The sequence below is a fragment of the Talpa europaea genome (genome assembly GCF_964194135.1).
Source record: "Talpa europaea genome assembly, chromosome: 7".
Lineage (NCBI taxonomy): Eukaryota > Metazoa > Chordata > Mammalia > Eulipotyphla > Talpidae > Talpa > Talpa europaea.
The window spans coordinates 50,040,019-50,063,649 of record NC_140074.1 but is presented as its reverse complement, the minus strand read 5'-3'; the positions used below and the strand labels follow the sequence as shown (position 1 = coordinate 50,063,649).

General features: G+C 41.6%; 1 protein-coding gene across 5 annotated transcripts in view; it reads right to left on the bottom strand.

Annotated features, from left to right (window-relative positions):
* NTRK2 (neurotrophic receptor tyrosine kinase 2) overlaps window positions 1-23,631 on the bottom strand; it is a gene marked incomplete at its 3' end in the record, with an annotated part of 340,861 nt that overhangs the window by 298,283 nt on the left and 18,947 nt on the right. For all 5 annotated transcript variants that reach the window (XM_084238704.1, XM_084238705.1, XM_084238706.1 and 2 more), the window contains exons 2-4: window positions 6,382-6,456; window positions 6,195-6,266; window positions 1,576-1,644 (exon numbers count right to left, since the gene is read on the bottom strand). In XM_084238704.1, the coding sequence (XP_084094830.1) occupies window positions 1,576-1,644; window positions 6,195-6,266; window positions 6,382-6,456 (216 nt within the window). The remainder of the gene's footprint in view (window positions 1-1,575; window positions 1,645-6,194; window positions 6,267-6,381; window positions 6,457-23,631) is intronic.

Here is a 23,631-nt window from a genome sequence, read left to right as displayed (position 1 = left end):
TCAGGGATCCCTGGAGACTTTTCTGGGAGTTTCTTTGGGGAAAATGTGGTCATGGCAGACTCGTTTAATTTCTGTCTGTGTGATTGCCTGCAAGTATCCCTTCAATACCAAAATATGATTCAACACTACTGGATATGGAATAATGCAGAAGTGATTCACAGTGTTTAAGCCCCCCTTACCTAAGATGTTTCCTGGCACTCAGGGTACATGAGAAACTATAGAATCTTTCTAAAATGAAGGTATGATTAAATCAACAAAAGGGATAAAGATGCAAAGGCATCCTCACATATAACACAGGAATGCTTGCAGGACCACACAATGCCATCACACAGCTGACTGTTGCTAGCTCAGTTTGCAATTTCTTTTGCAGTTATTATTCACAGCTCATCCCTCTTATTTGTTTAAGCTTTTACCTCTGCACATGATAGCAAAATCCTGGAACACAGAAACTGTCCCTCTTGTATTCCTATTTCCTAGTGCCATATTATTTTGATGTGCAACAGGCAAATACACTGCAAGGAGAATATCAAAACATGTGAATTTGAAATCAGGACTCTAACTTTTAGCTCCTCAAGTAAATTTTCTGTGGTGTCACTCAAAACGTTTATACTTTCTTACTGTATTTCATAGATCTTCCTTAAGTTTTCTATATCTAGTCCTGAATTAGAAATCTAGTGTTCCAACTGCCTAAATTGAGTTTATTCACAATAATTGCTATTGGCCAAAATTTTACCATCAAACCACCTATCAACTTGTTTCTCTACTAGTAGTATCCTTTAACCCACATGATTTCCTATGAAAAGGGTTGAACCTACAACTGGGGCAACAAACAGTTTAGGCAAAAGCTATTCTGGTATTTGAAAACCTTGTCCACCTCTGCCACACAGAATCCCCACTCTAGGGTTCTTTGGTGGGTGCTTTACTCAAAGGAATGGCACAGCTCATATTTGCTTTATGTACTAACACAAGAATGGTCATACTTGGAAATAATGAATATTAGCCCTCAACACATTTCACATTTTCACTCCTAGCAAGCACTTTACAGCAAAGGGAATTTAGCATAAAGATAAATATTGAATGAAGTGGCAGACCTAGAAAAAAAATCTCGCAGTGTTGGGTAGGCAAGGAAAAGACTGCCTCTCCTCCAATATTCACTAACAGTCAGCCAGCTCTGGAGTTGGTGGTTTAAAGCTGTTGGTGGGGATGTGTTGGGGGGGGGGTCAGTTAGTTATTGCCCATTGGGATTTCCTTCTTGAATGGGTTTACTATCACCTGAACATAACAGGGGCCAAACAGATGCCATGAGGTGTGTTGTCATTTTCACACAAAGTCCCCCTGTTTTTTCATTCTTATGTAAATATAACATTTAGACTCATCACAAAAGATATGTCACCATTAAGATATCTGTTGTTTTTATTACGGAATCACATATTCATGAAGAAGAATAAGTAGTCAAAATTTGAGAAATCATTTTTCAATGATTTTGATAAAAAATAGATGTACTCATTTTAAAAACATATATTTAATTGAAATTTTGAAATTTTTCCCCAAATGCCACATAAAGTCATTACTTACAATTCAGACAAGTCAAGGTGACGGAAATGTTTCCTAGACAAACTCGTCAATTTGTTTCGGGTGAAATTGCTGAAAAGAATAAAAAACATCCCACATGAATTCAAAATGTTACCTTGCAGGAACAAAGTATTTAAATAGAGATTTTCTTTTTCAAAATATAATTTTATTTGATCATTGTGTATGCCTTACTCAGACCAATGATCTCTTTTTCATTTGGAGTGATGGCTTAAGTTATAGCCTCTCCTATACTTCTGCATGTAGAGGTGGGGCATACGTTTCATGTTGTCTATTTTTATCTATCTCTATTTTACACAAAACTCATTTTTCCTGTGCAGAACCAAGTTATACACCTCCTACAGATCTCTAACCTTTGGAACAATCAACAGGAGGATTAAATTAAATTTAAAACTATAAGGTCAGTAGGGAAAGATACTTTCAAACCAAAGACTATCATAAGTCTTTTGACATCACATGACACACAAAACCCTGAAGAGAACTAACACTAATATGTCTTTATAGGAAGAACACTACTGAGTGAATAACTTCTGAGATTGTTTATATATGACTTTCGAGTAACCAGGTAAGTTCATCATCACCAAAAAAATCAGCCCAAAAGAAATATGTGAGATTTTATTATAGATTATGGTAGTGACAGATTTTAATTTTTGGAGCAACCTGACAATAAAAAGATACATTTATGATATAATCTACTGCTGCTTTCCAAATATGTAGTTTTATTCACTGGCTTGGAGTTTCAGTTTCCAGAGAGGAGACCTTGAATTGGGAAATTCAGCACCATAATCCTGGCATCTGACTCACTGTGTGAATTTGCTTACTGGCTGAATTTATTTAAAAAGTGTCTAATGCTTTGGCTTCTAGATATGAGTTTAATACATAACACAAATGTAAAACAAAAATCAACTTTCACAAAAGTTACCAAGTCCTCAACAAATTGCAATGAGCTTTTCAGCATCCGCTTCCTGCTCAGAAAGCAAATGTTGGGCTGAATCCAAAAAGAACAGGAGATATAAGGATGACAGTAATCCTGGCCCCGCCCCTGAGCTAGCTGCTTCTGTTAGCCATGGAAATCACGGGTTGAAACAGCCTGGTATGCCTGACCCGTGACCTTTAGCGAAGGCTCAGACCAGTAGGCACCACCTGAATTAAAGCAAGTCAGTTGAAAGAGAAAGAAAATGCCACTTCAGCATCTTCTAATTCAAGAAGACGTGTCCACTCCCCAATTAATTGTACATGGACATTTCCACTCATCTCAACTCCTACAAACACAAGGGTCCCTCTTCTTCTACACTTGCATCTTCTCAGTGTAAAGCGCTCACCTACATGGAAAAACAATCCACTGGGTTGTTGTAAAAACGTGTCGTAAAAATATTGTAAAAAAAAAAATCATTTTTTTTTTAGTATAATACATTGAAAAGTCCATCTCCCTGTCTTCTCCCTCATCTGTGAGGCACAAATGTTTTCATCTTCATTGGAAATCCCCATACTTCTTAAGGAAAAAACAAAACAACCTGCTTTTCCTCTCCAAGAAGAAGAAGCCTGGAGGCAAAGAAAGAGGACGCCCATTGTCGATGCTCTCAGGCAGGCTGACCAGCCAAGTTAGCTTGGAGCAGCTGCCCCGCAGGGCTGCCAGCAATGCAGCCCAGAGCCGGTGTCCTCGCCAAAGAACAAGATGAGTTTTATGAACCATACTTATTATTGGGGCCAAAAGCCAAAAAGGAGGAGGAGGGGAGAAAGGAAAATCAACAATCCTCTTACTGTTTGATTACAGGACTTTGAAAAGGAGCTAATTAGCACCTCTGCAAAGCCCCTGGAAAACATAAATACTGGCTTTTCTCACAGTCTCTGGGTTCTCAGGGGCCAGGCAGGAATTAATGGTACCAAGAAATAAATTCAGTGACCAGGATGCTGGACAGTCACCATGTGACACTAAGTGTGGTCAGGGTGAAGGAGCAGTGGGAGTAAGAGGCAGGATCCAATGAGTGTCTCGGAAACCAAAAGTGAAATAGACATTGGGGACCTCAGAGAGATAATCAGTGTACCCCAGAGTATAGAGAAACATCCTCTGATACAGATTTCTTTGCCAGCTCCCTTGCACCCATTTTGTTGATATTTACATGAAAGTACAATTTTTGTTAGGGAAATCAGGCAGAAGGGGCCATTGCCTGAGTTCTCAGTCATAAGCAGCAGTTGAATGAAGATCTGGAAAGGCAGAATCCTAACTTAACGCCCTCCTCTCCCTGCCATCCTCAAAAGACAACAACTTAATTTAATGTCATATACTGGCAATGGGGAACCTCTTCTGTTATGTGAATATATGAAGCTAAGTGACATTTTACAACTTCATAACTGTCTATTAATTCTAATTCTGTTTTGTCTTAGTATAGACCATGCTTACAAATATCAGTGGAGATTTTGTAGTTTGATAAATGATTGGGCTTCCCAACTGTTCTTTTAAAAAGAAACTATACAGAGTGGGCCTCCCTGGTAGCACAAGGGGTTATGCACTGCACCATGAAGTAATCCACAGCCTCTTCAGCACGAGTTCAATCCCCCGGCCAGCCAGGGAGCAACTCACATGGTGCAGCAGACCTCTCCTGACTTGCCTGCTGCTCCCCCCAACAGTGTACTCTGGTCGGTCTGCCTGTTCTGTTCCCCACTGTCTCTGGTGAATCCTCTCACCCCCCGTATCTCTGGCCTGTACCCCAGCTCTTGTATGCATGAAAAATAAATCTTCAGAAAAAAAGAAGCTATACGGAGTAAGTCTGTCTCTTTGGTTTTCTATTTTCAAGTCACACCTCTATGGGAGACAGGTACAGATGGTTGTATACAGGACATGGAATGAATGCCATTAAAATTATTCTATCATAAATCACCCTGAAAAAAAAAAATACACAGGATTTCATACAAAAAGCATGCAGCAAGTATAGTAGGGAAATATAAGCAGTATAGAAAAGTAATAAATCTATTACTAAAAGTAGAATGAACCAGAAGCCCACCATACAAATCATAACATTAGGGGAAGTAAAATGTCTTTATTGAGTAATTCAGTTCTAAAGTCAAGTGTAAGGAAAACCCCTGTACTTAACCAATAAAAGTCATTAATTACATTTAAATAATTGCATTAGAGCATTTTGCATTTTTCTTATATCCAAGTTTTCTCTTGTTTAGCTATCAAAGTTACTTGGAGACACCAGATCTGTTCAGATAAATCAACTACCTAGATGATTCTAGAAAGCATTTAAAGGGAAATGTGCTAATAAAGTTCCCTGGAGATTCATCATGGTTTGCTGAATGTTTTATATCTTAATTCTATAGACTTTTTTTTAAGTTGACTTCTCCATTTAAGGCCATCTATAAAATATGATGTCATGGTACTGGCTTTATGAAATCAAGATGTTCACAAATATCAACAAATCTTCATGAGTAATCAGGCAGCCTAGACTAAGTGAATGGTTTATTTTATAACTAGCCTGAAAACCAGTGGAGAAACTAATCTCCCCAAGAAAACAAAAAGGACTAATGTTATAACAAGGGTTGATTCTCCAAGTGTATTGGTAGCACACACTTTCTTCCCCATCCTCTTAGTGTAGGAACATGGCCTGGAGTGAGCCCTGCAATCACAACCCTGCCACTTGCAATCTGTGGACTGGAGCAACTACTAGAAATTTTTCAGTTTTATTTTATGTCTATAAGATGGAAATCAAAATATCTTCCTAACTAATCATCAGAAAAATGATGATGAAAGTCTGTAGATTCTGAGAAAATAGGGTATTGTTTCAAATGGAATTCTCAAAACACAGAAGGGTCAATGAATTCAAGCAACATTCCTCCAGCAGAAGCGCCCACAGAAAACTCAGGCATGGGGAACACCAATCTGAGCTTCAGAGTGGTGATTCTCTATTAAATGCACAAATCTCTCAGGACAGTCATATCTTATTGACTAACTCTATCATCTAATAGGATTTAGCAGCAAACAACCTAAACACTCCTATTTTCCATATTTCCATTTGAATGCAATCAAGAAAGCATCAATGTGACTTTAGGGAAAGGTTTAGCTATTGTTAATAACAATTTGAACCCTTTAAATGCCCCATGATTGATTTTTTTTTTTTTTTACTTTTATCAATCGTAACAGATAGCTTTGGGAAACTGAGGGTTCAAGGAGGTTCTATTGTAAGGGGAGGGAGAAGCATTAGCAATTTTTAGTTCCTGAAAAAGGCCAAGTTTCTTTCAATTGCACTAGTTTGATGTTTTCCAGGGAACATGTTACAATTCCAAGGAAAAGAATCAAGGATGCTATACCAGGTCATAGTTTTCACATCAGACTCCTTGCTGTTGGCCTATTGCTCTGTCCAAGATGGAAGTGGCCCAGAAATTCATGAAAGGAAATAAACAGGCTGTTCTAAGTACTCCTCTGAAGCTATTCAAAAATCAAACAAAATCAAAGCTAAATGTTTCTAAGTTATTGTCACAGCTATGCTAACTTATTTTTTTAAAGGGAGTTTAGAGTTGGAAAATAAGGGAAACAAATGAGAAGATGAGAATATTGAATAAATGGGAACCTGGGAAGCAAAATAAATAAATAAACTTTTACTTACATGTACTGTAAGTTGCCATTTTTCAGAAATGCTTTATGAGCCACAAATTTTAATCCAGAATCCACAATTGTCCTATGAAAACATATATAAGTGCATGTTTGTTAGAATTAAATGATGACTGCTCTCTGACAATAATAAAGCATAAGAAAAAGTTCTGAGATTATGCATGGAAGTTTGGAGCACTCACAGATTTTTCAGTCCCACGTAAGCTTCAACATCATCTTCATTGATGATTTCTAATCTTTTCTGATTTGCAATGTAACTACAAAAAAAAAAAAAAACAGTGAAAACCAGTGACTCAGAATGTTGGGGATACATGACAGAAGGGGTAACTTCCATCCAACCTTACCAGGTTACCAAAGATGATCCCATTCCACCCAGACAGCCCACCCCATTTTTTTTAAATACAGCAAGAAGAGTAAGACGGAGTATGATTGAGAAGAAACCATGATGGACCAGGTTTCATAGTCAGTGACAGGTTGAGCAGGTTCCATTTTTTTCTTAATCTTTCATCATTCTTTCCACAGACAAATTCAGTTTGCTTCCCCTTCCAAGGGACCTCAAAATTACTTGGAAATGCATCCACTATCTCTCAAAGGCATTTTGTCTTTTTGGTGATAGTCATGGGGGTACTGATGTCATCCCAAGACACCACCCAAAACAAGTCACATCTCTCCTCACATTCCAAGAAAACAGCCAGTCTCTCCGTTTACTACCTAAAACCCTAAAGCAGACTCCTCTCCCCCCTTTACTCACCTTTCCTGCCTCAACACAATTTTTTTTCCTGACCCAGCATTTCCTCTTCCTTTCTTTATCTATAATAATGGTGATTTTTACCTTTCAGGAGGCATATTTCACAAACCCCATGTGGCCTTAATGCTTCTCATATAAACCTTCCTCTCCCTCTAGTCCCAAAACTTCAAATATGGGAATAAACTTATGACTTTGCTGGCCAGAAAAGCCCATCCCCTTGGCCTTGGGTTAGAGATGTGCATGTGACTTCAAACTGGACCAGTGAGAATCGTACCAAAATTAATGAATGCTAGCACTGAGTCTCTCTCTCTCTCTCTCTCTCTCTCTCTCTCTCTCTCTATATATATATATATATATACACACACATATATATGTATGTGTGTATATGTATATGTGTGTTTACATATGTATGTATGTGTATGTGTGTGTGTGTGTGTAAAAGATTACACATAAAAAAAGAAGAAAAAGATTACACAGGACTGGGACTGCCATTGGAAACATTTTCTAATACAAGGAAAGACTATTCAAGAATGATGTCAGTACACAAAAGGAACTAAGAGATACAGAGAGAACCCTGAAAATGCCATGGAGTCTATGTTCCAGTTATCCCTGAGGTTAGATGTCACTAACCGAAATTTGATATGAATCCCTGTCCCTTGTAACCAAAACAATCCTTAGTAATTCAAACACAAAATTCTTAAAAGGACCATCATGGAATTTCCTTGTGCTGTATTTATTTGAGTACATGTCTATTTACTGCTCTTAGATCACAACCTCTTTGAAGACACCTGTATCCTGTTTTATCATTTTTAATGTGTGCATCAGCATCTAGCAAAGAACCTTACACAAAATAGGTGCTCAAATGATGAAGGATGGTTGGGTGGTGGATAGATGGATGGATGGATGGATGGATGGATGGATGGATGGATGGATGGATGTGTGGGTGGGCGGGAGGGAGGGAGGGAGGGAGGGAGGGAGAGTAGATAGGTGGTATGTAGATGAGTGGATGTATGGGCAGGCTGCACTTGAAGTTTCCAAAAGTATTACAGGATGTTGTTCCAGGGTGGATTTTCCACTTTCTCTTTCAAAATTTGTAGATAAACAATATGTTCCAACTAATATATTGAAAGCAAATAAGTGTCCCTATTGTTGCCAACATGAGTTAAAATGAATAATCTAGTAACCAATGGGGAAGAAAGGATCGAGCCTCACTAGGCCCCTTCTATCCAATCCTAAAAAGCAAAAAAGATGACAAGCTATGTATTCTAAGAGTGGTGCACCCATTTTTAAGAAACAAATTTTAGACATAAAGTACAAGTAAATGTTCTGAAGAAATAAAATTATATCAAAGAGAAATAATTTTTAAAAGACCCACATAAACACATCCCCAGTTACAAGATGAGGGAACATCCAAGACAGAAGCACATCTTCCTCGCAAAGATCTTGGTCCCCCTGATCCCCAGGGCTTGGCTCTTAATAGACCTGAAGGAAAGATTTATTTTCCTCCCTCCAGCTACCACACACAGAAGAAGGAAACATTTTAACACCCCAACCTTCTCCTCAAACAACTTTCAGCATCAAGAGTATTTATGAAATGTTTCAAAATTATCACATTTTAGATACATTTCCCAAGGCTTTCATTCCACTGACATTTTCAACAGAAACTACAACGTCCCTCTTCTAAATTGTCCCCCTACTTGAGCCTCCCCTGATGGCACAGGCGGTTGAGCACAGTGCTGTGAAACTGTCTGCAGCCTCTGCAGTGCCAGTTTGTTCCCAGCGCCAGGGTTCAGCAGACCTCTCCTGCCACACATGCTGCTCCCCTAAGCAGTGTATTTCATCAGTCTGCCTGTTGTTCCCCGTCTGTCTCTAGTGAATCCTCTTACCCTCCCGCGACTCTGGCCTGTACCCCGGTTCTTGTATAAACAAACAAACAAACAAACAAACAAATAAATAAATAAATTTTTTAAAAAGATGTCCCCCTACAACAACTGCATTCCTAAGTGTTAATGCTTTGTTCTTGCAACTAGAAGCAAAAAGGGCAGGTAACAAGAACAAGGTTTCTTTTGCAATCACAGCCAGGACTTCCTGAGCACCTTCCACTGCCTCCAGCTGAGTTCATGTAGCTGCTGTTGCAGTTCTGAAATCACCTGAGAATTCAGCCACCCCTCCTTGCCTGGATCACCAGTGTGTTCTACACGCTGACATCATGGGCCAGCCACCCCCTACATTCTTAACATCTGTTGCATAAAGCATCTATTTTAACTTTTTGTTAGGTATGCCCTTTTTAACATTTTTATTTCATTTTCATCAGCTGTTTAGTTTTTAAATTCCCAGTTATAGTAAATAAAATAAAATAAATGAGACAACACAAATAAAAATTGAAGGAATAGAACAAAGAAAAGCAAGAGCATAATATCAATGGAACTAAAGAATTAAGGTTAAAAATGCATAGACTTGTTGGCAAAAGAACACAAGCTTAACTCCAAGTATTCTAGTCACCAATGCCCAAGAAAAGAAGGAGAGGTAGGATAAATTTGGCCAGTGGTAAATTCATGGTATTCTTGAGATGAAAATAAGTTAGATACCTGGATCAAAGTTCTTGGATCTAAGGTCAGATAGGAGAGTTTGCTGAGAGTCATCAAGAGATCCATGCAAAACTATGAAAATATTCTCCCTCACAGAGAATATTCTCCCTCTGGGGAGACAGGAATGCCCTGGATAAATAAATGAATTTTTCTCCTGATCAAAATGGAAACACCAACAGAAGAGTTGAATTTAAAGGCCACAAAGATCATTCCAGTGGCAAATGCCAAGAATTTCCCTTCCTGGTGACCATTTGAAGATGCCTACAACATGGCTGTTGGCTATAAAGCTTTCATGAACTTGATCTCCTAAGAAACTCCCTGTGGTTTCCATCAAGTGAGGAAACATAGGTTAGAATGAAAGGTTAGAATGAAAACCAGTAAAATGCAATTTACAGAGGGGTAACCTCCATTCTAGACCAAGAAATATAAGGAAAGCTACTCACCCCACAACCTGAAATGCAAACTAGAACAACAGTGTATCACTCTTCTCCCACTAGAATGGCATAATGTTTAAAGTCTGACAATGAAAAGCATGTCTAATGAGATTAGGGGTCTCTGTTATATTTTTAGAGAGAGTGTAAACTGGTATAACAATTCTGATAGGCAATTTGCCAGGTAACCTGGAATATCATCAATCAACACACTTTATACCAAAAATTTCATTCTTAGGTGTTCACCTGCAAGAAGTTCTCACATATCCACACAAGGGGACACACACACAAGAATATTCACAATATTCATAATATTGTGTTATGATCATTATCAAATGTATACCCAAGTATTCATCAATGAAGAAATTCAAGCAAATAAGATATTAAATATACAAGTTGATTAAAAAATACATAAGTTGAATTGAACTATATTTTTATATTTAAGCAAAAAGATCTCCATGCAAAGTGAGAAAGAAAAAGGAGCAAAATCACATACTGATATGTACATCTACTGTGAAACAATATATGTGAAGTTTTAAAAATACACAGACTATATAATGTTTATTATCCAGTACACATGTAAAAGTCTAAGAAGACTGCATGAAGTTCACCTTGGGAAAGGAAAATACGTCTGGGGTAAAGAAACAAATTGTTAAACTATTTCACTTATTTAAAAAGGTTGTAACAGGGCCTCCCTGGTGGCACAAGGGATTAAGAAGCAACATATGAAGCTAGCCTCATCCACTGCAGCATGAATTTGATCCCCACACAGCCAGGGAGCTACCCACATGGTGCCACAGACCTCTCCTATCTTGCCTGCTGCTCCCCTCAGCAGTGTATTTCAGTCAGTCTGCCTGTTCTGTTCCCCACTCTGTCTCTAGTGAATCCTCTCACCCTTCATACCTCTGGCCTGTACCCCCATTTGTGTATGCAAATAAATAAATAAATCTTTAAAAACAAACAAACAAACAAATAAATAAAAAGATTGTAACAAAAAAAGACCAAAAAGTTAAAGCACCAGTTTTAAATATAAACACAGAAAGTTCTTGTTATGGTGTTACATTTTTGATTTTTAAAATTTTGGAAGAAAAAAAGGTAAGGGGAAGGGAGAGAGGTAAGAAGGGAGAGAAGAAAGAAGGTGCTGAGAAATGGAAAGAGAGACAAAGAAAGTAATACAAGCAGGGAAGATCCCAGGGCTTCTCAGTTACACATTGGACAAATACCCCTGAACTTAAATTCTTTGTTACCTGGACCACCTAAAAGACAGTCTAAAAACGCCACTGGGCAGGAACCAGAAGACTGAGGAGCATGCTGGGCTGCCCCCTACTGGTGACTTCCATAGGCCTCCGGGAGAATCTTGGCAACACAGGAGCTCTCAGGCAGCACTGATCAGAGAAGCCACAGCTGCAAAGACTAACTCTGGGTTAGGACTGAGAGCAGAGGAGTCAGGGCAGGGCAGACAACTGAAAGATATACCCACAGGCAACGCAGCAAGGTTTCCTCCAGAAAACCATTTCCCAAATCCTGCTGACGAAGGACTCTTTATTGAGTCAACCTTGCTTAATGCAGCACATCTCTAAAAGGGTTTCATTCCCTGAGAAGCATTCCGCACAGGCCTTCCTCAGGAGCTGTCTCCATGACAACCTCTAATTCCTCAGACCTCTACCCAATCTTCTAGAAAGCTTAGCCCTAGGGGTCCTCAGGCACAGCCCTAGAGCCCTTGTCCCAGCACTGGTCTGATTAAGAGTCTCTGGAGTTCGGCAGATATTTGGTTCTTTATCCTCCCTCTCATTTGCAGACTTTGCCTTTGTTCCCTTTTAAGCAAGTTGGCAGCCTTTAAATAGTGACAGAGCGACTTAGTAGATTTTGATTTTTTTTTTATATTTTAAAAGGACAGGTTTATTAGGAAAAGGAGAGAGAAAAAAAGAGAGGTATCTGCGTAGTCACAGGCAGGCCCCAGAGCTGCCTAGGTTTGGATTTTTTTAAATTGATACTGCTTATCAATTTCTCTCACTTACCTCCTTGGCCTCCAGCCCCTCCTCCTCTGTAACAATCTATCTGGAATCATATTGGCCTTCAACCATGCTGTTTTGTCCAAAACATGCCTTCCTCCTTTCTCAAATCCACAGACAGGACTCTTGCTAGAGTGTTACTTAGACTTAGGAAAGTCGTTTTCTACTTTTGTTTTCCACTTTTTCTATATCCTAAGACACTGTCTACTGCCCTAGAGGTTGGGTCCATATCTAGGGGTTTCTCAATGGTTTCATTTTGATCTATTCTGGGGCCCTATAGTATCTGAAACACTGTTTGATGATTTTTGGCAACACCAAAAACACTTTTTGCAATCAGAACATTTTTTATTCCATCAGTTGACAAGCATTGTTTTTAGCATTTATTTTAATTTTTAACTTTGTAATGAAGGGAATGGGGTGGAGTACTGCCCAGTAAACTCCTCAAATCGGAGTTGTCTTATTTACCTCATTGCATCTCTACTTCTTAGCACAGAGCTCACAGAACAGAAGCTAACTTGAGCAATCCAACAGATCTTCAGGTCCTCCACCTGAGTTTTTATTAACACTGGAAAGACCAGTTATATATATATATATATATATATATATATATATATATGTGTGTGTGTGTGTGTGTGTGTGTATGTGTGTGCATGAAAGATGCACCATAAGCACTAAATGAAGGCTGTGATGATTGAAAAGAACTTTATTTATCACGTAGAAAACAAGGAAACAAAGTAAAGAAAGTAAAGACTGTACCAGAGGAGGATAGAGGGCCAGTTTTTTTATTTTATTTTTTAATTTTATATATTTTTTACATCATTTTTCATTTTTGCACAATGTATGCATATTCATCTTGATTATACTCCCCATACAATTCCCATCCCCCTTATTTTGACCCTACTCCCTCCCCCCACGCCCCCGTAGTGTGTCTCTGGTTCATAGTTGCTTGTTGATTTTGATTTTTACTTTAATTATAATAAAGAGAGCCAGTTTTGAAAGCAAAATTCACAGAAGCAAATGTAGATCACAAGCACATAACATTTTCAAACCAACTGCTTATTTATAATTTTTTAAATTACAAAAACTGATCACCCTCAGAAGATAGCAATAATTTCCCACTGAATCCCTCAGTGTCAGGAAGGCTAAGACTAGTAAAGAATCTTCAGCTCCAGTAGTTCTTGACCTTAAAGGAGGTACTGCTCTTTGGGGACAGGGCTCACTGCTACCATACACAACACCATGTACTGTGAAAACATCATGGAAAGAAATTCCAGATTGATTGGGCATGTCTGTGAAGGCTAACATGGAGAAAGGCATTAAGGTCAGCCTTAAAGAGTGACCAAAAGGTCCACAGGGTTTGAATATTAGCAAATCCACATTATTGTTCATCTCATCTGTAAGCTCCTCTAGGCTCAACTGGATATCTAAGACCATCGAAGACATTCTCCTTTGAGAAAAATTTTTCTCTCCTTAAGCCTAACAAAAATCTCATTGGTAGCTTTTCTGGAAGAAGAATGAGAGGTAATTTTAGGAAAAATTCACAGAAATGTTTTTGAATTACAGGTTCCTGGAAAGGGTACTCATCCCATTTTAAAAGATTTCACATTGGCTTTAACAACCCATCAAATAATTCCTCCAAGTAATCTTCCCAAGTAACCAAGAGTGGTTTCTAATGCATCTTTTCTTTGTGTGTATTAACTTAACAGCAGTATTGCTCCAAAGTGAACTCTCTCTTGTGCTTAGACTTTATTAGCTGAACTGTACTTTGGTGATACATCAAAAAAGAAATGGCAACAGCAGTGACTATTTCTAATGGTGACTCTTCAAAATGGAATTGCTTCCTGCTACCTTGGCCACCCCCACCCCACTGCCAAATAAATAAACCAACAATTAAGTTAATAAAAGTAACTGCCACAGGAGATGATGATATGCACCTAGGCTTACTGCTATGGGGTGAGGCACTTCAACTCTGATGGGATCCTTTCTGACATAAGATTTCTTTCACGAAGACTATAATAATCCTTTACTTAAATGCCCTGGGCCTTGGGTCCAGAGTTGAGCAGCAGCAGTTGCTAAGCAAAAAATGCTGAGAAAGAGTTTGAAAGTCAGTCGTGAGCAGGTATAGGTGAAGGGCCACAGCAGGACTTAAGATAGGAATGCTCCACCTTGAGGCCTCTTCTTAAGAGAGGCCACACCCAAGGTGAAGATATAAGTATAAAGAACCCCAAATAAGCATGCTCACATGCTCAATGCCAATGGCCTGCTAGAGCACGCTGTTCAGCACCAGCACTTCTGTCCTCGCTTTGGGCCTGGGCATGGAAGCAGCACGGGGAATGGGGAATCCCTTTTCCTGGGTTTGGAATTGTGTGCCTGGCACCTGGCACAAGGATGCCCAGGGATTGTCTCCCTTAACCATCAGCACTCCCGGGAGGCTGCTGTCATTGTTTCCACTTTTTGGAAGAGGAAACTGAGACCCCACCATTCCAGGTCACTTCCCCAAGGTCACACTCTGCCAAAACAGGACTTGAATCCAGAGCTGCCTGCCTTTGAAGCCTGAGCTCCTTGGCAGCAGGACAACCACAGCTTCAATAGGGAATAAGATTTAAAATTTCTGCAAAATGAACCTTCACCAATAACCACAGTCTAAAAGCAACAATCAATGAAAAAGAATGAAGACATTGTATAGGATGATTTCATGTACTAAATCAGGAGATATTATAGGACATATATTTTAAAATTTTTAGATTCTCATACAATGCCAAGCTCTGAAAGCAGCAATTCTTGGAATAGCCTAAATGCACTGGGAATTTAAGGATTCAAGTGCCTGGAAAATAACAAGTAGTGTGGGCCTCCCTGGTGGCACAAGGGGTTAAGCACCACATTATGAATCCACAGCCTCTGCAGCACAAGTTCAATCCCCAGCCAGGGAGCTACCCACATGGCACAGCAGACCTCTCCTGACTCACCCACTACTCCCCTCAGCAGTGTCTTCGGTCTGTCTGCCTGTTCTGTTCCCCACTCTGTCTCTGGTGAATTCTCTCACACACCCACTCTTCTGACCTTTACCCCAGCTCTTGTATGCATAAATAAATAAATCTTAAAAAAAAATAAGTAGTGTAAGACACAAACACACTTCACTAGCTTCACCTCTTATGAGGTGTGTGACCTGGGACAAGTCACTGCACCTTAGTTTTCTTCTCTGGAAGTGGGGTAACAACAGTTGCTTTGTGGGATTTAGGGATAACTAGAAAAATTCCCAGCAAATATGAGCACCTCAATTAACACTAATTATTATTAGCAATGAGCAGAAGACCAAGGCTCAAGGCTCAACTTGATGACTATGCTCACCCTGCCTCCATACCTGTGGGGAGGGCATTTGGGCTCAATAATGTCCCAGTGTCCTTCAACACACAAATTATAAGAAAACCTCAGCAAAAATAAAATGAAAAAAAAAGTACACTTTGGGTTTCCCCTCTGAGCAGTTATATAGCATTTTTTGAAGCCACCTCTATCAACGAGGTGGTTCCCTACAAGGAACACCAGAATTTATGACCGGAAAAATTAATTGCAACAAAATCCCTTAAAGTTGGCTTTATACATAAAATATATCCGTCATCACCAGGAAATGTAGGTTTAATTTGACTTATTAGCATAGATTCCCAGGCAAATTTAGAATTGGACTCCAGCCTACAAATAATGTGAGGTAAAACCTAATAAACTGGTTGATCAGAGCCCATAGGTACAGCATGGGGCGTGATATAACCAACACGGGGTGCTTTGTCTTTAAAATTTTCTCATTAGCCACTGGCTTTTCAAAATGGGGAGGTTTCACTTTTTAAAAATCTGAATTTTCATTTTCTCTTAAGAAAAAGAACAAACAGAAGGTCCACCAGGGGGCCTCCCCTGGTGGCACAGTGGTTGAGCGCTGGGTTGTGAGGCTACCCACAGCCTCTGCAGCGCGGGTTCGGTCCCCGGCCACCGGTGAGGGTCCCACAAAAAAAAAAAAAAGTCCACCAGGATGGGAGAGCTGACTATCATCCCCTGACCATAGTCACCTGGAGCTGAGTGGCACTGCCCAGGGGAGGTAGCGCTTCCCCAACAGGTCACATCTTCGCCGACCTCAGCTAAGTCACTGTCCCATGGAAAGATGTCACGACACCTGATTAGTTCTGGCTTGAAATTTCCTCTGAGCCCACAGAGTTCTAGCCCTCTCCTACATCTCTGCATACAGACATGAAAAGGAGTCTTATCAAATTAAATGACATGGTGACCACAATAAAATGCCTCACTTTTTTTTTAAAGGAAACCTTTTTTGTTCCTATTTTTATTCTTTTTATTTATTTTTTTCTTTTTGCTTTTTTTTAAAGATTTATTTTATTTATACAAGAACAGGGGTACAGGCCAGATGTGCTGGAGGGTGAGAGGATTCACCAGAGACAGGGCAGGGAACAGAACAAGCAGACTGACGAAATACACTGCTGAGGGGAGCAGCAGGCGAGACATGAGAGGTCTGCCCCACCATGTGAGACCCTCGCTGGCCGGCCGGGATCAAACCGGCGCCGCAGAGGATACGGACAGCTTCCCGGCGTGGCACTCAACCACCTGCGCCACCAGGGAGGCCCTCTTTTTACATTTTTTATAATTTTTTTATTTACATCTTTTACATCAATATGTCTTCCCCTTAAAATTCCCACCACCAGTTCACCCATGAACCATCACCATAGTCCCTTGTGCTCTCCCCTCCCCTGTATTGATCCATTTCCTTCCCCTCCCTCACAGAATGTATCTGATTTATGGTTGTCTGGTGGTTTGGTTTTATTATTGCTGTTGTTGTTATTTTTCTTTCCTGGTCCCTTATTTAGTTCCCTTATATTCCTCCTATAAGTGAAACCATCCAATATTTTTCTTTTTTCCTTCTGGCTTATTTCACTGAGCATGATCCCTTCTAGCTCTGTCTATGTTGCTGCAGATGGCATGAGTTTATCTTTTTTGATTGCTGAATAGTATTCCACTGTGTATATATACCACATCTTCTTGATCTAGTCATCCATATTTTGGGCAAAAAATGCCTCACTTTTTAAAAAATTACTTTTACCTGTTCTGGAATTCTTAGAGACCTCTGGGGTCAGAAAACTTTGTAGAACAAATGTATTTAAGCGTTACATTATACTTACTACAGTAATAATTATAGTTCCAAGAAGGAATGAGAGATGTGATTATTTTCTGACAGAAACCTGTATTCACTCCAACTAATTTACCAATATTTCATATTCAGTCTCAAACCTTTGCATAGGTCATGATAAACTGCCACAGCAAACAGGAAGACAAATAAGAAGACATTTCCCACCATAAACACAGTTTCATCATATTAGATCAAGAGCCCCAGAATGGACATCAAAAATACAGTTTGACCATCAAAAATGAGGCTTTAATTATGTTTAGGCCAAAATTTTTATCCCAGGCAGGTGTACCCGAACATCTATCAATATGAAACCCCCAGAAACACGAGTCAGCTTGTGAGCTGACTGGGGGGTCAACTCTGCAACTATTTCATCCTGGCAGGCCTAAGAAGGGACCATCCCTCTCGAGGTTGGAGTACCCTGGCAGACCAAGAGGACCTTTCCTCTGGTTAGGCAGTCATATGGCCCACTTTATCCTAATAGCTTCTAAGCTAAAACCATGTCTGTTGTGCACTGTGGGTGGAACTCTGGGGTCTCAGTCAAACATCTGTCTAAGTTCAGGGGCAGCCAAGGGGCTGCTGACCCCCGCAAGCCTAGATCTGCCTGCTGATACACCCACAGCTCGTCTTCATCTGCAGACGGGTGGGGAGGCTTCCACCTGGGTGAGCACACAGCTTGGTGTTTGTAAAAGGATGTCAGCCCCACCATCTGCTTGTCTGGTTTCCAAAGCGATCAGATCTGGTCTTAGCCGGTATCAGAGATTAAAATTCTCCAGGCTCTGGTCAGAGGGGACAACTCAAATCATCTGCAGTCCAGCTTCTAGCAAAACCTGGCTCTGGAAGGGAGGTGTGGGGGGATCTAAAACCCTGTGTTGTATCAGTTTTATAATTACAGCATGAAGATTAAATTCCTAAAGCACTTTAGCCTCCTTGCAGAATTGATGCCCTTGTCACTTCCCCCGACTGTCATTGGCTTTCTCAGTAGGAAGAAAATGAAATCTACTTCTGCATTTTTCGTAAAAGCTGTGAATTACATCATTTATTGTCCCTGTAAAAGAAATTCCTTTCACAACATAGTGCCAGACAGAGCTATGTTCCTGTGGAATTAGTAGGCATTCTCCTTCCTAATAATGAGTTTTATTTTCACTGCCAGGAAGTAGAAGACAAATGTTGTGCTCAGTTACAGCAACTATGTCAACCATTAGAGTTGAGGTTCTTGTCTCTTTTTCATTCCTCATTCCCTCCCTCTCATTTTTACCTTATTAAACTTATTGTGTAAAATAATTAGCAGCCATTATTCAAATACTGATGATAAACTGATTAACTGTTAGAGTTCTAATATTTGCTCAGTAAAAATTAAGTGGCCATTATGACCAATATGCTGATACTATAGAATTATCTTTAGTTTTCGAGATATGAGTTAGAAGATTATTTCATCCATGATTTTTTTGCTTCAGAGTGAATGTTCATTAAAATGTGAAATCTTCTTGCAACTCCAAACCAATACAAAAATTATATTTTTTAAAAAAATGTCATTTCCTCTTTTGTCATTATTTCAAGCCAATCAACATTTCAATTATGACTGATGAGGAAGCATGTGCAATGATTAGCCCAGGCCTTCAAAATTCCATGAAGCATTCAGGTGAGCATAGTTTTGAAACTTGTTGGCCTCCAGCCAGGTCAAGTCATTTCATATGAAGAGAATTTTTGGAACTAATATTTCTTCTCCAGCTCCAGGTCAGACCAAGCATGGCACAGAGAAAAATGAACATCAAACATAACGTCAAGGGCCTCCCAGGTGGCGCAGCGGTTGAGCGCTGGGTTGCGAAGCTGCCCGCGGCTGCAGCGCCGGTTCGATCCCCGGCCACCGGAGGCGGGTCCCACATGGCGCGCAGACCTCTCCTGCCGCCCGCTGCTCCCCTCAGCAGTGTCCTTCGGTCCTTCTGCCTGCTCTGCTCCCCGCTCTGACTCTGGTGAATTCTCTCACCCTCCCGCGCTTCTGACTGTACCCAGTGCATGTATAAACAAAACAAACAAACAAAATAAATAAATAAATAAAAAACATGCCTCTAAAAAAAAAATAAATAAAAATAACGTCAAGAAAAATGAGTCAAGGGGCTTCCCTGGTGGCGCAAGGGGTTAAGACACAACCTATGAAGCTGTCCAAAGCCTCTGCAGCATGAAATTGATCCCCAGCCAGCCAGGGAGCAACCCACATGGCGCAGCAGACCTCTCCTGACTCGCCTACTGCTCCCCTCAGCAGTGTATTCCAGTCAATCTGCCTGTTCTGCTCCCTACTCTGTCTCTGGTGAATCCTCTCAGCCCCCACACCTCTGGCCTGTGCCCCAGCCGTTGTATGCATAAATAAATAAATCTTTTTAAAAAAAAGAGTCAAGTGGTAAAATTTTAGGATCTCTGTTAAGATCTGTTTTGATTTTGACACAATTTTCAGTCAACATTTATAGGCTGTGGGAGTAAGAAATGGGATAGAATGCGAGGAACACTTCCAACTTTATCTTCACTGGCTTCACTGCACATGTTAACCTTTAGGTACTTTTATAGAAGATTGGAGATTACTTCCTTTCGAGTTAAACAAAAAAGATGCTGGTGCAAAAGGATTCCAGTCATAAATGTTTGTGTAAAGTCACTACAGAGAAGCTCTCTTGTAAAATAGGAAGTGCGAGTGCATCTAAAAATCTTTTTTGAAAAATCTTTTATAAGAAGCTTCTAATTCAAGGGAAATAGTGTTGCACAAAAAGGAAGCATATTTTTGAGGTACCTTGAGTAGTCAAGTTCATAGAGTGATGAACTTGACTAAAGTTTATAAAAAGAGTGATGGCTGCTGCCAGGAGCTGGGGGAGAGGAATGGAAGTTGTTTCATGGATACAGAATTTCAGTTTTTTATTTTTATTTTTTTTATTTTAGAGGCATGTTTTATTTATTTATTTGTTTGTTTGTTTGTTTTTGCTTTATACATGCACTGGGTACAGTCAGAAGTGTGGGAGGGTGAGAGAATTCACCAGAGCCAGAGCAGGGAGCAGAGCAGGCAGAAGGACCGAAGTACACTGCTGAGGGGAGCAGCGGGCGGCAGGAGAGGTCTGCACGCCATGTGGGACCCTCCTCCGGTGGCCGGGGAGCAGCCAGGGATCGAACCGGCACCGCAGAGGCCGTGGGCAGCTTCGCAACCCAGCGCTCAACCGCTGCGCCACCGGGGAGGCCCCAGAATTTCAGTTTTTCAAGATGAAAACAGTTCTGGGGATGGATGGTGATAACAGTTGGACTGAATGTGGATGCAAATACCACTGAACTGTCCATCTAAACATAGTTAAGAAGGCAATTTTGTGTGTTGTGTATTTTATCACAACTAAAAGGGAAAAAAAAAAGACATGTTTTTTAAAAGCCTTGAACTAAAGAGCAAGAAACATAGTTGAAAGAGGAAATGGAGTACACACTGACTGATTACCTCCAGAGTCCAGGAAAACGGTTGTAAACAACCTAATAAATAAAATGGACCAGGACTACTGAGCAAAACAAAGTGACAGAACAAAGACCACAACCTGAATCCTAGTGGCTGAATCTGACCCGTGATGGCTTAGGACACGAAGGGTCAGTATCCCTCTCAGCCAAGCACAGCAGTCTCCACGGATGACAGCAACACACAGACAAGCAAGAGTTTGAGCCGAGGTTGTAATAAAAGAAACCTCTGCTCTTTCACATCTGTCCTCTTAAACCCAGCACCTTTCCAGGGCCAGCCTCAAGGCAGACTCTTGCTCTTCCATTCTCCTCCTCAGCCCTACAAATTCTACTCTCTTTCAAAATGTAATTGAGGGTAACCACGCAAAATTAAGACCCACAGTGGGAGATCTATGTGTTGGGCACCAGTATAAACATTTCATGTACATCAGCTCATTTTAAGCACACAGAAACCCAATGAGAATGTTCTAGAATTGAGTGATCTCTACTCACTGATGTTTTATGGACTCCACCCCCACCTCCATGCCAAAGAAATCCCAGGAACTGAGGATTACAAAGCCCATCATGCCCAATCTGCCACAACTCTTGACTTCCTGAATGGGGAACACTTGATTTCCTGAATGGGGATGGGTGGAACTAAGGGTGGAGTTAAGCAGCAGGCTTGGTATAAAACTGAACACCTGTGGCCTGCACTCTCTTGGTTTTGCTGGCTGTAGGGTAGATAAAAGGTATCAGGCTTTTCTGCCCTCCTGCCATTAGGATAGATGAGGGAACCCTGTGGTCCTGAATGCATGCCTGATGGCGGGCACCTGAAGTGGGCACACCTGGGCTGAGAGACTGGACTTTTAAGAGCGGCGTCATGGGGATGCCAGCAGCAGCAGAAGCCGAGAGAGAGAGAGAGAGAGAGAGAGAGAGAGAGAGAGAGAGAGAGAGAGAGAGAGAGAGAGAGAGAGAGAAAACGCCGAGAGCCCAGATAGAGTGAAGACTTGCTGGGGGCTGGGAGATCTGCCAGCCTCCCGGCCCCCCAGCATCCCTGCCTGCTGTGTACCTGGTAAATCACAATAAAAGCCTGCAAAAAAGCCACTGAAGACTCAGACCCGATCTGCTGGATTATAGAAAACCTGCTGTAAGGGGCAGGACCGGGCACAGTGCAGGTTTTCTGATCCCATGCAGACCGGGTAAAGGAGGAGCCAGAGTCCTCAGTAGTTTTTTGCAGGTTTCTTATTTGGGGTTCACCAGGCATATGGCAGGCAGGGGTGCTAGCTGGGGGGCTGGAAGGCTGGCAGGCCTCCCAGCCCCCAGCAAGTCTTGACTCTATCTGGGCTCTCTAGCGTTCGTTCTGCTGCTTCTCGGCTTCGGCTTCTACGGCTTCTACGGCTTCTGCTGCTTCTGCTGCTTCTGCTACTTCTGCTGCTTCTGCTGCTTCTGCTGCTTCTGCTGCTGGCGTCCCCCCGTGACGCCGCCCTTAAAAGCACAGTCTCAGCTCAGCTGAATCCCATCTACCTATGCCCACACCCTATTCCAGGTGCCCGCCATCAGGCATGCATTCAGGCAAGGATCCATCATCTATCCTGATGGCGGAAGGGCAGAAAAGCCTGATATTTTCTTTACCCTACACCTGCACTGTGTCCTTTCTGCCCCCTACACTGGCCTTCAGTGTGCTCTTGGGGTCCCAGCTCAGAAAGTGTAACCAATAGGATGCACTCACCAGTTAATCTCTCTTTCTCCCTGGGTTCCCACTTGTAAGGGCAGGACTTGGACACAGTGCAGGTCTTCTGATCCCATGCAGACCGGGTAAAGGAGGAGTCAGAGTCCTCAGTAGTTTTGCAGGTTTTTTATTTGGGGTTCACCAGGCATATGGCAGGCAGGGGTGCTGGCTGGGGGCTGGGAGGCTGGCAGGCCTCCCAGCCCCCAGCAAGTCTTCACTCTATCTGGACTCTCTGGCATTCGTTCTGCTGCTTCTCGGCTGTTTCTCGGCTTCTGCTGCGACTTCTGCTGCTGCTGCTGCTACTGCTGCTGCTGCTGCTGTTGCTGGCGTCCCCCCGTGACGCCGCCCTTAAAAGCACAGTCTTAGCTCAGCTGAATCCCATCTACCTATGCCCACACCCTATTCCAGGTGCCCGCCATCAGGCATGCATTCAGGACAAGGATCCATATCATCTATCCTGATGGCGGAAGGGCAGAAAAGCCTGACATTTTCTTTACCCTACAGTCCACCCCCTCAGGGTTTTCTGCCATACAGTCTATACATATATATACAATTTTCTAAGCAAACAAACAATGCAGCCATGGCCCACAAAAGCAAATACATCAAATATAACAAAATACAATATAACAAAATACAACAGAACACAAATAAGTCCAGGCAGGGCACCAACCTAGCGCAAAAGACAATTATTGGTACCAGCAGATGAGCCACCAAATCTGCTGCCGAAGGCACTGCTCATACGAGGGAGGGGAATCACTCACAGCATCTACTATAACGCACCAGGAGCCGTCAGGCTTCCTGGCCTTCTCTGGCTGTAGTCTCGGCTACAAGGCACACACAGCATCCACCCCCAGGATGCACTAGCTCTGGGATTGGCAATTTCATTCTGTTGGGGGTAATCGCCAACCCTCAGGGTTTCTGTCTGCAGTCGCTCCAACACTCGGCCTTCATGGCCACCCATGCGACTCACAGACCCCTGCTTTCAAGCCAACCCACTGCACAAGCACATGGGTTGGGGATCCAAACTTTGCATTCGGCTTGGGCTCCACCCCAAGCCACATTCCCCACCCGTCCCCCAAGGACAGGTTCCTCAGCTCCTCACCCTCACTCAAGAATAAGCAAGGCATCACCCACAGGTGATTTTACGAGACTCACAGTTCTTCAGCATATTCAGGCTGCTTAACAGCCATTCAGGGCTTCTCAACTTAGCATTGGTACCAGCTTTTGCCTTCTTAGTTGGCTTTTCTCCTCCACCTGGCTGCTGGGCATGCACAGGCTGCTTTTGGCCATCA